Source organism: Carassius carassius, chromosome 39 (genome assembly GCF_963082965.1).
Source record: "Carassius carassius chromosome 39, fCarCar2.1, whole genome shotgun sequence".
In the NCBI taxonomy this organism is placed as follows: domain Eukaryota; kingdom Metazoa; phylum Chordata; class Actinopteri; order Cypriniformes; family Cyprinidae; genus Carassius; species Carassius carassius.
Window position 1 is genome coordinate 20,210,417 of NC_081793.1, and position 14,913 is coordinate 20,225,329.

The window sequence follows — 14,913 nt, forward strand, 5'->3', positions numbered from 1 at the left end:
CTGAAAATTCAGCTTTGCACTCAAAAGGAATAAATGCAATTTTAAAATTTTAAATTATAATAATTTAAGGGTGCGCAATAACAGACCTAACAAAAATTTTAAAGTTTGCTTTGCTAAAAGCAATGTATAAATAAAAATGCAAAAAAGGTATACAACTAGAGTAATTTTACCTCACAGATATTACTTTATTATGTATAAAAAAATAAAAATAAAAAGATTTTTATACATATAATGGGAAACTTCATTAAAGACTATAGGCACATGATATACTGAATGTCAGTGCACATTTGCTTTTAAAGTAACATCAACAACCCCTTTTATCAAGCACCCCAAAAGCTAAAACCTGTACTCATGACTTGATTTTCAAAAGAAAAGAAAACATTTGAGTGGTCACAAAAAGCACAAAGGAATGGGAATAGACTGAGTTCCCTTCAGTTGCAGTGGAATCTGTAACCCATCTCTCTCCAAAAACCTGCTAATCCTTCACATGAGGTATGATTTCCAAATTCTTTGAAATGTAAAACCTTTGAGATCAAGTCAAAATGTGATTTTGGATTTATCAAAATTTTGTTTCTAAAGAAATAAACAATCAATATATAGAGACCACAGCATAATATCGCTGTCTAAATGACAGAAATGTCTTTCTGGGCTGTTCTTGTTGACCGACGGAAATACATGTAGACCAGAAGAAGTAGTAGTAGTATTAGAAGTGAAAAGAGGAGCATAAATGTGACGTATCCCCCATGAGGCATCAGCGGCGTGTCTGGAGCTTCAGCAGGGATCATGTTGGTCAGGTTAAGCATGTAACCTAATGTCCAGCCTGCATCACTGTCTCCTATCTGCACATACATTTTTAATGTGATTTAAGTGTCCAAATACATTTAATGAGAAATAATAACATTTTAATTTACACCATGCTCACCTTCTTAATGAATTGGATGTCTTTCCAGTTGTCAGAAGTGAATTTGTATCCGTCTTCCAGAAGAGTGAGAATGTAGGTTGCTGAGAAGCAATATTCTGAAAGGTACTTCTCTTTTATGTGGGGATGATTTTCTTTAATCTACAAAAGTAAAAAAAGTATACATTTAGACATCATGCCCCAACAAAGATGCAACCGTATTTAACCTCCTTCAAAAACTGTTAATAAAGTATTTCACCTTCTTCCATGGTGTAGAACAGTATGTTGCTAGCTTCTGCTTTGTAACCGTTAAATTATTATTTGTCAGATTCAAAAAGTTCATCACAAAAAAGAAAGCTGAAAAGGCCTAGAAAGTAAAATGCCATAATTATTATCACTAGTTATGACTTACAACCAGTCATTCAAATTCTTACAAACAAACAATCTTCATTGTTTCTCACCCCAAAGTCTCCATCGACAGAAGGCTGGAAAACACCATTGAAAGAGCATCTTGAGTAAGGACAATAGCTGGTATTAAAAACCTTTCTGATTGATTGCTGGCACGGAGACCAATTCCCAAGCCCCACATGGAAGAAGCTTCTATTTGCCATTTTCACGTCTTCCGTACAGGGTGTATTGAAGAAACTTTGAACATTCCTGGTGAAGTTAAATCCAGGGTGAAAGCAAGGATCCCTTAACTCAGTGTGGTCTGTCTTAGGAAAGAAAAAGCATTTAAAAATATAACATACAATTTAAAAAAATAAAAATCAAGTGTGCTCTATATCTTTAGATATGCATTAAACAAAAATACAATAGTTTAATTTAATCTGAGCTAAAGCGGAGAAGCTAAAATACAGTTGAATGTTTGCTATTACCTTTTTTATTGTAAATGCATTAACTACCATACACACATGCCAAAAAAATATTTTTCTAAGTTGTAAATAAAAAGAAGAAAGATTAATACATTTTACACTCAATATATAGTGTCTTTCTACTTCAAAATTTCACATTTAATTTAATGTTCCTTGCTGATTCTTTGTAATTATTTGTGATATTTACTAGCATTGAAAACGGCTTCTAAAGTGCAAAATATTGCTTCAGTGCAACACTTAATTTTATAGAATAAGTTAATAACATAAATTGCAATGACAAGCATACCACTTTATCCTTAAGTGTCGACTCTAATTTCTTGGCCATAGAAAGCTTGAGAACTTGGTCCTTCCCATAACAGAGAAAGCTGTGGGTGTATAAGTGATAATCATTTCCATACAGTCTGAAGTTAATAGAATTGTCATGTGATTCAATGTTTTGTTGAGGTACGAAGGTTATCTGGGTAGATGCTCCGCCCAGGTCCAGAGCTCCAAGAGTCCCTGTGGGCTGCATGATAAACACAGGAAGCTTTAACAATTGGACTTTTCACATTGAAATAGTATATAACATTTACACTGTATATATTCAGCACTGCAATTCCGTGGAGAAGGGCTTTAGGTTAAATTACAAATGTGAAACAATGCTAAACCCAGGTTTAAAAACCATCATACCGTTCTCAAATTTTCATTCAGGTAATTGACAGTAATCCATCCAAAAGCTCCTTCCTCTTGCCCCTTAATGATACGAGCTCCCTGATAGGAGAAGGGGTAGCCCTTCAGTGAATATGCTACGGAGTCCAATACCTTTTCTGAGGCTTCTTTATTCTCCTTCCTTGAGAAAATAAATATTACTAGACTTTATCACTCAACAATTAATTGATAAACTATATACACTAAATTTTTCATGTTCATCAAGGCCGCATTTATTTGATCAAAAAGACATTAAAAACAATTACAATTTCAAATAACTCTTTTCTTTAGTAATTCAAATGTTGTAATAAAATATTAGTTATTCCTGGCAAAGCAGAATTTTCAGCAGCCCTTACGCCAGCTTCAGAGAGACAAATCCATGATTTTATTATCAATTTTAACTTATACAGTATATATATATATATTTTTTTTTTTTTGTGGAAACCATGATACCATACCATTCAAAAGTCTTGGATAAGTAGACTAGAAAATAATAATACTTTTATTTTAGTAAGGACACATTAAGTTGATCAAAAGTAAGACATTTATAACGTTACGAAAGATTTCTAGTTCAAATAAATCCAGTAGTCTAAGTATAACATTTATTTGGAAGTCTTTGGTAATCTTTCTAAGAGTTTTATTCAGAATTATTCTCGGCCACCCTATTTGATTCTTGAGGATTGAGAATATTTAGAAATGATTACTCGAGCAATCTCATGCCTGCTGTGGCTCCCAGGTACACAGGGGTTTCATGATGTCTGTGTGTAGGTATTATTTGCTTAGCTTCCTCCATGCACTCATGCAGAGATGCGCCTGCCCCGTTTGGATTATCGGAGTAACTGGAGATACCTTTCCCTACAGGGCAGAAAAAAACAGAAACAAGTTTTTCAAGACAGCCAGACATTGCCTACATGCTTTTCTCAGTATGCAAATGTTGGAAATTATGCATTATGTTGACATAACGATGCCAATTTTTTATTTTAGGTGGACATAACCATTCACATGCTGAAAAAAAAGGAAAAAATGCTATCCAAAAACTCTATATGCAACTCTATGTAAATTAGGGATCACATACCTTTTACGTTGCAGGTGTGTTTCTGCCGTACCTTGCCTGTGTTGTTCTCCTTCTCAGCTGGCCATTCATAGATAAAAACAGAGGTGTGGGAGGAGCCTGCATCCAGAACTATTCCATACTGTCAAATGTACAGAGACAATTGCATCAGTGAAATCTGTACAAGTCTAATCTCTTAACGCCGTAAATGGTTCACTTAAAGTGTTAGTCATACTTTGCATTTCTGCTTTAAAGGCTTGTTCTGGACAACAGAAATGGCCACCATGATGATGATCGCCACGGTGATAACAGCAGCCAGAAATATGACCACTGGCCTGTACCATGGGTTCTTGACCTTTACATCTAAAAAGAGAAAATAAAGTGAGCAGATTGTCAATTTACTTATTTAACAGCTTCAGTGATTTTTATTCACAGTGTTAGCTGAGTAAATAATACACATAAATATTAATAATTAAAAAGAGCATGTATGTAGTTAATGTTCTCAATAACTGTATAGCATTGTCTTTTTTTTTTTTTTTACAAAAGTAGAGGCTGTTGTTAATATATTTAAATTTTGGATTCATTGCACTATATTATTGAATCCATAACCCTGTGTTTATGATCTATAATCCAGTCTAAATAATAATTGCCAGGCAATTTCTGTAAAAATGTTAAATAAATGCTTATTGGATTATTTCAGTATCATGTGTATTACCATGATGGTGTTTAGTATTTGTCTGAATGACACTGTGTGAACTGTGGACCTTCTACTTCCCTCTTCAGCTAGTGGAAAAGCTGTTTGTGATGATCTTTGATTCCTCATATCACTTTCTCTTCACCATTTTTGGTGGTTCTCGGTACATTATAATGGTTCAAAATGAAAATACTTCAGTTAGTTCTGAAATTAGTACTTCAATATATTAACATTACATCAGTTATTGAAATATTTAGTATTTTTAATTTTACGAATTTAAGTATGCAAAACCTAAAATGTTGTTACCATATTTTTACAGTGAAGTTCTGGCATCCACAGCTGCCGGTATTTTACCGTAAATGTCACCGATTTTTTTTGTTAACAGTAAACGCTAACACCTTCTGTCAGAAAAACAAACAGGGCATGAAAGTATGAAGGCACTGTGTATTCTGCTGTGTACACAGCCCTCTGTGTATACAATTAAGACTCTGAGAGGCCCTTCGTATGTTTAGGTTTGAGGTAGATATTTTATAGAGCAAGATAATATTCACACTAATGAATGACTCTGAATTAAAGAAAATATCTAGTTCTTATTTTCTGCAGTCATAGACGCTGGGACAGGCTACAGCATTCTGATGACCCAATGTAGGAAACACTGCTTTGGAGAATGGATGGATTAATGGATGGATAGTTAATATTTTGGTGAAATGTAAAAAGTATATCCCTTGGGAAAAGTGAACGTGCATCCTGTAGGGAATGTGAATTTTGCATTTAGAATGACTGATTAAATTATTTTAATATAAAACTTTTTTTTTAATAATGGCTAAATTATGTCTTATTATTGTATGTTGTGATATAATTTTGAGATTTTAATTTATCTAAATCATCTACTCAACATTGCACACCATAGGCTTAATTATCTTGAAGGGAAGACCAGGGAATGTTGCAGTAATGGGTGAGATGTAACACATTCAGTTTAACCAGTCAGAAATGAGCTACAGTGACTAGCACCTTCCTGAAGTCCACACACAGTATAAATTGTCCCTATGCAAGAATTATAAAGAATTTTAAAGGATTAACAGAAAAAAAAACTATTTTTAAAGGAATTCTGCTTTCATATTTTCTCAGTATTTAATTTGTAATTGTGTAATTGACAGAAATGGTATCATCTAAATTAAATTTACATTTAGTGATTTAGCGGACACTTATCCAAAGTGACTTAAAAATGAGGACAATAAAAGCCGTCAAGAAAAGAGCCACAATATATGCCAATGACAATTCTCGGTTGGCCTAACGTAGTACATATAGCAATATATGCCATATACACTAACCTAAAGGATTATTAGGAACACTTGTTCAATTTCTCATTAATGCAATTATCTAATCAACCAATCACTGGCAGTTGCTTCAATGCATTTAGGGGTGTGGTCCTGGTCAAGACAATCTTCTGAACTCCAAACTGAATGTCAGAATGGGAAAGAAAGGTGATTTAAGCAATTTTGAGCGTGGCATGGTTGTTTGTGCCAGACGGGCCGGTCTGAGTATTTCACAATCTGCTCAGTTACTGGGATTTTCACGCACAACCATTTCTAGGGTTTTACCAAGAATGGTGTGAAAAGGGAAAAATATCCAGTATGCGGCAGTCCTGTGGGCAAAAATGCCTTATTGATGCTAGAGGTCAGAGGAGAATGGGCCGACTGGTTCAAGATGATGGAAGAGCAACTTTGACTGAAATAACCACTCGTTACAACCGAGTTATGCAGCAAAGCATTTGTGAAGCCACAACATGCACAACCTTGAGGCGGATGGTTGTGCATGTGCACTCATCTCAACTTCAAATAGGAAAAAGAGGCTACAATTTGCACGAGCTCACCAAAATTGGACCGTTGAAGACTGGAAAAATGTTGCCTGGTGTGATGAGTCTCGATTTCTGTTGAGACATTCAGATGGTAGAGTCAGAATTTGGCGTAAACCGAATGAGAACATGGATCCATCATGCCTTGTTACCACTGTGCAGGCTGGTGGTGTAATGGTGTGGGGGATGTTTTCTTGGCACACTTTAGGCCCCTTAGTGCCAACTGGGCATCGTTTAAATGCCACGGCCTACCTGAGCATTGTTTCTGACCATGTCCATCCCTTTATGACCAACATGTAACCATCCTCTGATGGCTACTTCCAGGAGGATAATGCACCGTCACACATCTCGAATCATTTCAAATTGGTTTCTTGAACATGACAATGAGTTCACTGTACTAAAATGGCCCCCACAGTCACCAGATCTCAACCCAATAGAGCATCTTTGGGATGTGGTGGAACGGGAGCTTCGTGCCCTGGATTTGCATCCCACAAATCTCCATCAACTGCAAGATGCTATCCTATCAATATGGGCCAACATTTCTAAAGAATGCTTTCAGCACCTTGTTGAATCAATGCCATGTAGAATTAAGGCAGTTCTGAAGGCAAAAGGGGGTCAAACACAGTATTAGTATGCTGTTCCTAATAATCCTTTAGGTGGGTGTATATTATACACGCACATATACACACGCGTACAAGGAAAAACAAGTAGATCAAATAGAAAAAAATAGAAAACTGTTTTTTTTAATAAGAAAAAAAATAGGAAGAAGATAAATAAATAAAGTAGAATTAAAATACAAAGTACTAGAGTTAGAGGATCAAATAAAGAAATTAGCATGCTTTCCAGCATAGGCTGCTATTTTGACTAAAAAATAAATACATAAATAAAAATGTATTAAGTGAAATAAGGGTGGTGAGGGTGTGCCGTAGTTATTTTGAACCAGAAAACTGATTCGCTACTACAACAAATATAAAATAATGTTCCGGTCAAGCACTGAGTGTGTTTGACTCTAAATTAGACAGACATCCACATAGCCTATTGTTAGTTTCTAAACTAGCTTAATTTGTAGCAGACAAAGATGGAACTATTTTAGCGTTTGAGACATAAAAACAGTTCGCTAAAAACTTACTTCAAGTTATCGCAAGCCCAAAATGAAGCCACTTCTCATAAGGTTTGCTGTTTTCAAGACATGTACGCACGATTTCACGGAGTAAAGGGGAAACACAGTTATAGTAGATGCAGGAATGAAGCGTTTAAACCAGCGCGCTTTGTTGCGCTTTGTTACCTACCCATAAGGACACGCGCCGACTTCTGTTACTGGTGTGAACGGAGTGAAAACGACTGTCGCGGTTGATGCGGTTAGTCCCGGACAACTGAGTATTAATCGGTTCCTGCACACTGAATAACAGCCAAGTTGTGCGAGTTAGCTTCTTTGTAGGTATTTATATAAGTAAATATCAATCACATGTGTGCGCTGCTGCGGCTTTGCTTGGCACAAGTGTTTTCGTGTGATTTTCGGGGAAACACCCACTGTGCAAGTGGAGCCAGACTTGCAGTGACGTCACGAGCGGGAGTGAGCGGAATTCCCTAGTGCTCCCGTTTAGGAACTGAACCACTAAACGAGTGTGAGCTGCATACAGATCAGCCTCTGGAGCGGAAGCTTCTGTCTTTGGCATGCAGTGCTCTGGTATGAAGACTATAAAAGGCATCTTCATGCATGAACTAGCCTATTTAAAAATTGATTTAGCCTATAGAGGTTTATTTCTTCAGAATTGCAGTTTTGGTAAAGGTTAAGTAACTGTCTTTATAAGAGGACACATGAAAAAGTTCATGCAGGAGTTAAACACATATAATAGAAATGAGGTATAGAAACAACTCGCTATGTAATGATGAAGCTTATTTTATATTTTTCCAGATAAAAAAATGCTCGTCTGTTGTTCTCTTAAAGCAATAAACAAAGCATTAAAATTAGACTTAAATTCTAGTCCGTTTATCAGAAGACCTGGAATACAGTTCAATGAGTACATGTTTTTGGACTCCTTTATGGCAGTTTTATGTCATTTTAGAGCTCGACAGCCCCCATTCCACATTCCCTTTCGATGGAAAATGTTCATGTTTTTTTATTTTATTTGTATTATTATTCCTTAGTGAGAACAGCAGTGCTTTTTTATTCTGTTAAAACAGCATTTGCTGCACACTGTAAATGCTGTGCATGAATGATAGAGTTAACCTTGTGCGTTCCATAGAAGAAAGACGGTCATACGGGTTTGGAAAACATGAGAATGATTAAATGAAGAGTAATAGATGAGGAATATTATTCCTTTGATGTATATGGAAGATGCTGTTATACAGGACAAATTGCACTGTTGTTCATTACAACCTATACCACCCAAATATTTTACTCTGTGCATACTATTTATGGGATGACTTTTGGTGGAAAGTGGTTTTGGATTTCTTAAACCCAGAAGACCATTCTCAAGCCATGGATTGTAAAATAAAGCATGTGGTGATCTTAAAGAGACTTCTTCTACAAAATAAATCATACACAGTCATACCTCAAACATGAATTTTGAAAAATGTAAGCTGCTAACAAATTGCTACATTCCAAAAGGACTACGCCGATGTTCCAATTCACTGAGAACATTTACTCAACCTCAGGCCCTCCTAAATGTAGATGAATTTGTTTTCTTCATTGGAAAAGATTTGGAGAAATTTGTTCACCAATGGATCCTCTGCTGTTAATGGGTGCCGTCAGAGGATCCATTGGTGAGCAAGTGATATAATGCTAAATTTATCCAAATCTGCTTAAATGAAGAAACAATCTCTACATCTACATCTCAGAAGGCCTAAGGGTATATTTTACAGCAAACTTTCATTTTCAGGTGCACTATTCCTTTAAACTCATGTCCAGGTACAGGTTAAAGTCTGAGGAAACCCAGTGCTTAATTAACCTTCTGGTATGACCAACAAATTCTTTGTTGTTTTTCATGCATGACTTTGCAGTATTGTAAGTCATAATTATTTTATACAGTGATTTTAAGCTTTGACCGTATGTTTTACCTTTACATGGGAAAAAATGACTTTTTACTTCTGATCAAGACATCATGCGCTATTTTCCCTTCAGTCCTCTTGGGAATACATTGCTTGACAGTACAGACCATTAGCAGATCGTGAATAAAAACAGCAGGACCACTGTTAGGCTAACAAAATAACATTAAAACCCAAACAACCCAATCAATGCTCTTTTATGGGCAAATCTCATTGCATTCTTCCAAACACCCATCCCACATAAAATGCATCACCCCTAAGCTTTTACTATAAAAGTAGAGACGGGCCAAAAACAATCTCTGGCATGAGTACCATGTTGCTTGCTTTACTTAACTAAACAGTTGCATTTCCTGTTGAGCAAAGGGAAACACAAAAAAAAGCTTCTTTGTGAAATGACGGTCATTTCAAAGGATGTTTGTATAGCAACCTACATGTCTCAGCTGTGAATCTTTTATTGTCTGGAACACAAGAGAGACGTCAATGCACAATCATGCTCTCAAGTAAACAGACTTTCTTTCTACCTGGGGTGTTTCTTTAAATTCCTACGTAGATCAGCCATAATTGAGACACTGTCGTCATAAATCCTTTGAAAGTATACAGCACAGCGTTGATTAGTCTCATCAGCCTGAAGAGTCACTGTAGTCCAAATCCATGACTAAACGTGTTACATCAGGATTAATGTCGTTACCTGCACTAACACGCCTGAGGTGCCTGAATAAACTTGGATGAGGTAATCCAGATCAATGTGACACTCTTGAGACATTGTAAATAATGGTAAATGTCACTTCACACCCTACATAGTGAGCTCTGACAGTGGTTCTTTCAATACAATCGTGAGAAAGCATGATATCAAGGGTGTCGGGTTGTAATGTCTTTGGGTTGTTTTGTGTCATCAGGAACCAAAGCGACAGTACCTTTTATTTTAAACAATGAAAGAATGAAATTATATTCTTCATTCAACTGTGCTTTAGATTACAAGGAAAAAGGACTATAAATTTCCTTCAGTTGTATCTGGTAGTAGATCTGACAGTACAAAATTATTTTGTTATTATAAATTATCAGTTTATTTCATGAGCTAAGTGAAGTGAAGTGACATATAGCCAAGTATGGTGACCCATACTCAGATTTCTTGCTCTGCATTTAACCCATCCAAAGTGCACACACACCGCAGTGAACACACATAAACCATGAACACACACCCAGAGCAGTGGGCAGCCATTTATGCTGCAGCACCCGGGGAGCAGTTGGGGGTTCGGTGCCTTGCTCAAAGGCACCTCAGTCATGGTCTTGCCGACCCAAGACTCGAACCCACAACCCTAGGGTTAGGAGTCAAACTCTCTAACCACTAGGCCACTGGTATAACATTTAGTATTTTTTTTATGTACAAATTATTTATTTTTTTCATTGAAATGTAAAATATAATGTGTCATTTTAAAAAATGTAATTGTAGTAATATGTGAAAATTAAAAGCGTGAGAAAGTGTGTTATCAAAGGTGTCAGGTTGTAATTTTTTTGTGTTTTCATGGCTTGTCTTTAGAACAATGAAAGGATGAAATTCTATTCCTCCTTCAATTATGGATTAGATTACAAAAATTATTATAAATATCCATATAACTCAAGGAGGTCTGTAGCTAGTGTGTAAGATGGTTTTGTCCTGCAGAGTTTAGAGTTAAACCCTGCAGGAGTCCTCAAGAGAAAGTGAGGATTAAGTCAAAAAATCCGGTAGATTTGGAGGAAATCCATGTACTCCTTGGACCTCTGCTTCTCATAAATACTGCCATGTATTGTGCACATTATTTCTATTTATTTTTTTGACATATATCAATGTGATAATATTCAAGTGATGTGGATTTGAAGACAGATGGATCGTAAGATTATAATTATTTTTTATGGTTATTAATTTTAGTTCTAATATGCCAACCAACAGCCAGTCTAAGTTTTTGACGGACGTGTAACATGAATGAGGGGTGTAATGTTGTTTTTTTGGGGTATTATAAACATGATCGAGACGTTCATGCTTTTTTGTTAAACACTGGAAACTGAATGTCATGCTGACAGGTGTGAATCCCACAAACAATACCATCAGCCAAAAGTGAGGACTGTGAATAACACGCCTGATCCAAAGAACACACTGATGAGATTTTGTTACTGTTTTTTATTTTTCTATTATTAATTTTTTTATGTTAGAGCCAAGAAGCCTGTTTAGTTCAATAGGCTTATGTTACAGTACATATTACGTGGTTCATTCAGTCTTGCGGACTGATAAAGAAAAGAAATGAGCCGAGATGTGTTTGGTTTAGTGGTTTCGAAAATTTGCACTCAGACTTTCCATAAGAGAGAATAGCTTTTGTCACACCCTTGAAATGTGTGCCAGTGTGATCTTGTGGTCAACATCTTAAAGGGGTCATATGATGCTTTTAGAAAGATCATTACTTTGTGTATTTGGTGTAACAGAATATGTTGACATGCTTTTATGTTCCAAAAACACATGGTTTTTAAAATACTGTACATTATTGTAGGTCCTCTATGCCCCGCCTCTCTCAAACTTGTCGTTTTCTACAAAGTCTCTCCTTCCAACAAGCACAGCCTGCTCTTATTGGCCAACTGACCCAGTGCATTGTGATTGGCTGAAATGTAATGCCCCTTTCCATAATCGCAAGCATCATCTTTCAAAATAAATGTAAAGGCAGTTAATAATGTCCTTTGTTTAACCATCAATTCAAACCCCAAATGGGAACAGAGTTGCGTGACAGACACAGTGATGAAGTTCGTATGTGTTTGCAGTACACAAGCCACAGATGGTTAAGACAGCTGACTCCACTGTGTGACCCAGTCTCTCTCTCTCTCTCTCTCTCTCTCTCTCTCTCTCTCTCTCTCTCTCTCTCTCTCTCTCTCTCTCTCTCTCTCTCTGTTGCTGTTCTAAGTAATCTTAAAGATTCCTAAATCCATCTACTTTCAGAAGGCCAAATAAAGTGCTTTTGCTTTTGCCTAAATACACACAGGATCTCCCTGACATGGCTGCTTCAACACTTACTGCGGTTACTGAAAACATGCCTTCTTTCTTTGCGTGAACATTTGGACAGCATTACGCAAATATTTCCACATAATGATGTAGACATGTGGGGGCGTGTTTGAATGAGCTGTTTTAGGGGGGCATGACAGAGTCTTAACTTTGATGAAGAATATCTCTTTGGATTTGAGACTTTAATCTTTACAACTTTACAGATCTTCTTCATGCACCAAGAGCTTGTAACACTCCAAAGAGAAAGGAAAAATTGAAATCGGATCATATTACCCCTTTAAGATCTGTACTTTGATCTTCATAATAAACATAATATAATGAAGTTTTTTCCATATTAACAGGAAAGACATAGTTATGACATCCATTATTTGTTTAAGAAGACACATTTCTATAATATAACTACATTACTATACACACCCTCTGTTTCATCAGTGTATGAAATGAAGTGTCCATGTAAAGTGTGATGTATACATTTCAGCACTTCAGATATATTTCAGGATGATCTTCCCTAAAGGGTTTGTTTTACCAGAAAAGGATGTTTATTTCAACTGTTGTGGCGGTTTTCGAGGTTAGAGGAAGTGAGCTGCTGCGAGTTGTGAAAGGACTAACATTAAATATAAAAATGTGTGTGTGTGTGTATGTGTGTGTGTGTGTATATACATATATATATATATATGTATTTTTAAAAATATAATAAACCAAAAATATTCAGAAATATGTTTCTAAAATGTGCATAAATATCTTTGTAAAGAGTTTTATTATTTCCATTGTGTCATATATTTATAGTACATTTTTAAAATATATTTTCAATATAAGTACATCCATCCAAAACATTTATATACATTTAACCAAAATGTATTTTAAGATTGGAAATGGATTTTCCCACCCTTTGAAGTACATTTTGTAATATATTTTGGCTTTTTAAGATTTAAACTAAATATATTTTAATACTGAAATATATATTTCCTTAATCTGCACTGTTTACAACATATATTTATACACTTATACACTAAGAAAAGTCTGTAAAAATACAGACCAATATATTTATATATATATGGCAGGATAGTGGGTCCCCAGAAGCTGGGATGAATACCTAGTAGGATCTAATAAACATGATAACAAATATATAAATACTGTAAAAAATGTAATGCTCATTTTTAAAGTCATTGCATTAACTAACATTAATTATGGGACAACCTGAACTGTCCCTTTCATTTGTTATTTCTACTCTTTATTAAAACAAAAAAGTTTAAAGGTTCATTTTGCCGAAATATTGTTGACGTAGCCCTATAAATAAAAGGGAATCACTTCACACAGGTTTCCAAAAGAGGCCCTGTGTGTGGGAGGAATGGGACTTCCTCCGCTGCACATGACTGGAATAATGAGGAACGTCTGACCTTGTTGTGTCAGCTACGAGAAGTTTAGTTTGCTCAAGGCAATAACTACAGGCATATGGAGATGGCACAGAGAGTTCAAGTTCCCTCATTTTGGAAAGTGAAAGAAGAAACAGTCCTTCTCTTAATGAAAACATTCTTAGCTCTGTGTAAGAATGCAAATCTCCATACGATATAATGTAGCTGCGACTAACTTAAATAGTTTTTGTCATGGTTACAATGGGGGATGTTTTGTTACTGGGACTGCTCAACTACCAGATGGCCTGTCCACTCTCAGGAAGAAATCCTCTGGTGTTGTGTAATGCTCTTTCTTCCTCTCTGACGATGCCTCAGCGTTCTCAACTCTGCACAGACTCTCTCATGTTCCTGCTGCTAAAGCAGTTAGATGAACTCCAGATGCTGAATACCGATGTTTCAGACGACCACGCAGCCTGCAGCAGATTCCTGTATGTTTTATCTACCTTTATTAACATTGCTTCTTATCATCTGTTTACACGTCTAAGCCAAATGTACTGCAAGATGCACCAAACAATATGGATTATCCAGCCACTTTACCAGTTCCTGACTTGGGCTTCTTTTTAACTTTTTGACATGTAGTCCATCAAGTTGATAAAACAACCGGCATGCTTCAAAGGATACTTTAAAGTCTTTCAGGCTTGACTGAGAGTGTACGATGTCCATCTGGAATTTCCATTGAGATCATGTCACTGATGAAAAATTCTATTTATTTGGTTTACAGCATCAATTAATCAATTAGCTCAGCCTACAACAGATCTCTAACTAGAAAACCTTTAAAAATGTGTGGTAAATAAAAAACCATAGGGTTTAGAACAAGAAACATCCACTAAATCAACCCATTTATATATATATATATATATATATATATATATATATATATATATATATATATATATATATATATATATATATATATATATATATATATATATATATATATATATATATATATATATATATATAGTTATCCTGCACCAAATAATTTTGTCCTGAAGTTCTGCATTGTTTTTTCTTCTTCCTTCCTGCACTCCTTTCCAAATTACATCCTGCCATGAACCCGATATGGTGAAATGTGGGTTAATGTGAGTGGTCGTCATAGACTCACCTCCCTGTTCATCCATGAATGCAGCGTTCTATAATCCTCTCTCTTTTCTCTCTCACCCTCTTTCCGACTCGTCCCAGCTCTCCGAGTGCTGTTTCGGGTGTTTGGCTCAGCTCTGTTGGAGGGTCTTTCCCATTCTTGAGGTTCTTTATAAGGCTAGAGGGCATGAGTGGGCGGGCCAGTCGCCAAGTTTTCTCCCTCCCTCTCTCTACCACCAACCATGTAAACGATCTGCCTGTTACCTCTCTCTTCTCAACTGTGCATGTGTGAGT

The 14,913-nt window shown here is 36.0% G+C and overlaps 1 protein-coding gene across 5 annotated transcripts; it reads right to left on the reverse strand.

Annotated features, from left to right (window-relative positions):
• Positions 1–371: 371 nt before the first annotated feature.
• On the reverse strand, positions 372–14,913 carry LOC132121586 (ectonucleoside triphosphate diphosphohydrolase 1-like). Of its 5 annotated transcripts, none has more exons than XM_059531118.1 (11): positions 14,645–14,911; positions 6,076–6,132; positions 3,744–3,871; positions 3,533–3,650; positions 3,162–3,312; positions 2,440–2,599; positions 2,057–2,275; positions 1,360–1,611; positions 1,158–1,265; positions 923–1,060; positions 372–839 (listed from the first exon to the last, which is right to left on the reverse strand). In XM_059531118.1, the coding sequence occupies exons 1-11, from the start codon at positions 14,658–14,660 to the stop codon at positions 624–626; spliced, it is 1,563 nt and encodes a 520-aa protein (XP_059387101.1). In that variant the 5' UTR covers positions 14,661–14,911; the 3' UTR covers positions 372–623. The 5 variants fall into 5 exon arrangements, with proteins under 5 accessions (XP_059387101.1, XP_059387103.1, XP_059387104.1 ...); XM_059531120.1 differs by lacking the exon at positions 14,645–14,911 and adding an exon at positions 7,347–7,703; XM_059531121.1 differs by lacking the exon at positions 6,076–6,132 and having other exon boundaries at positions 14,645–14,910.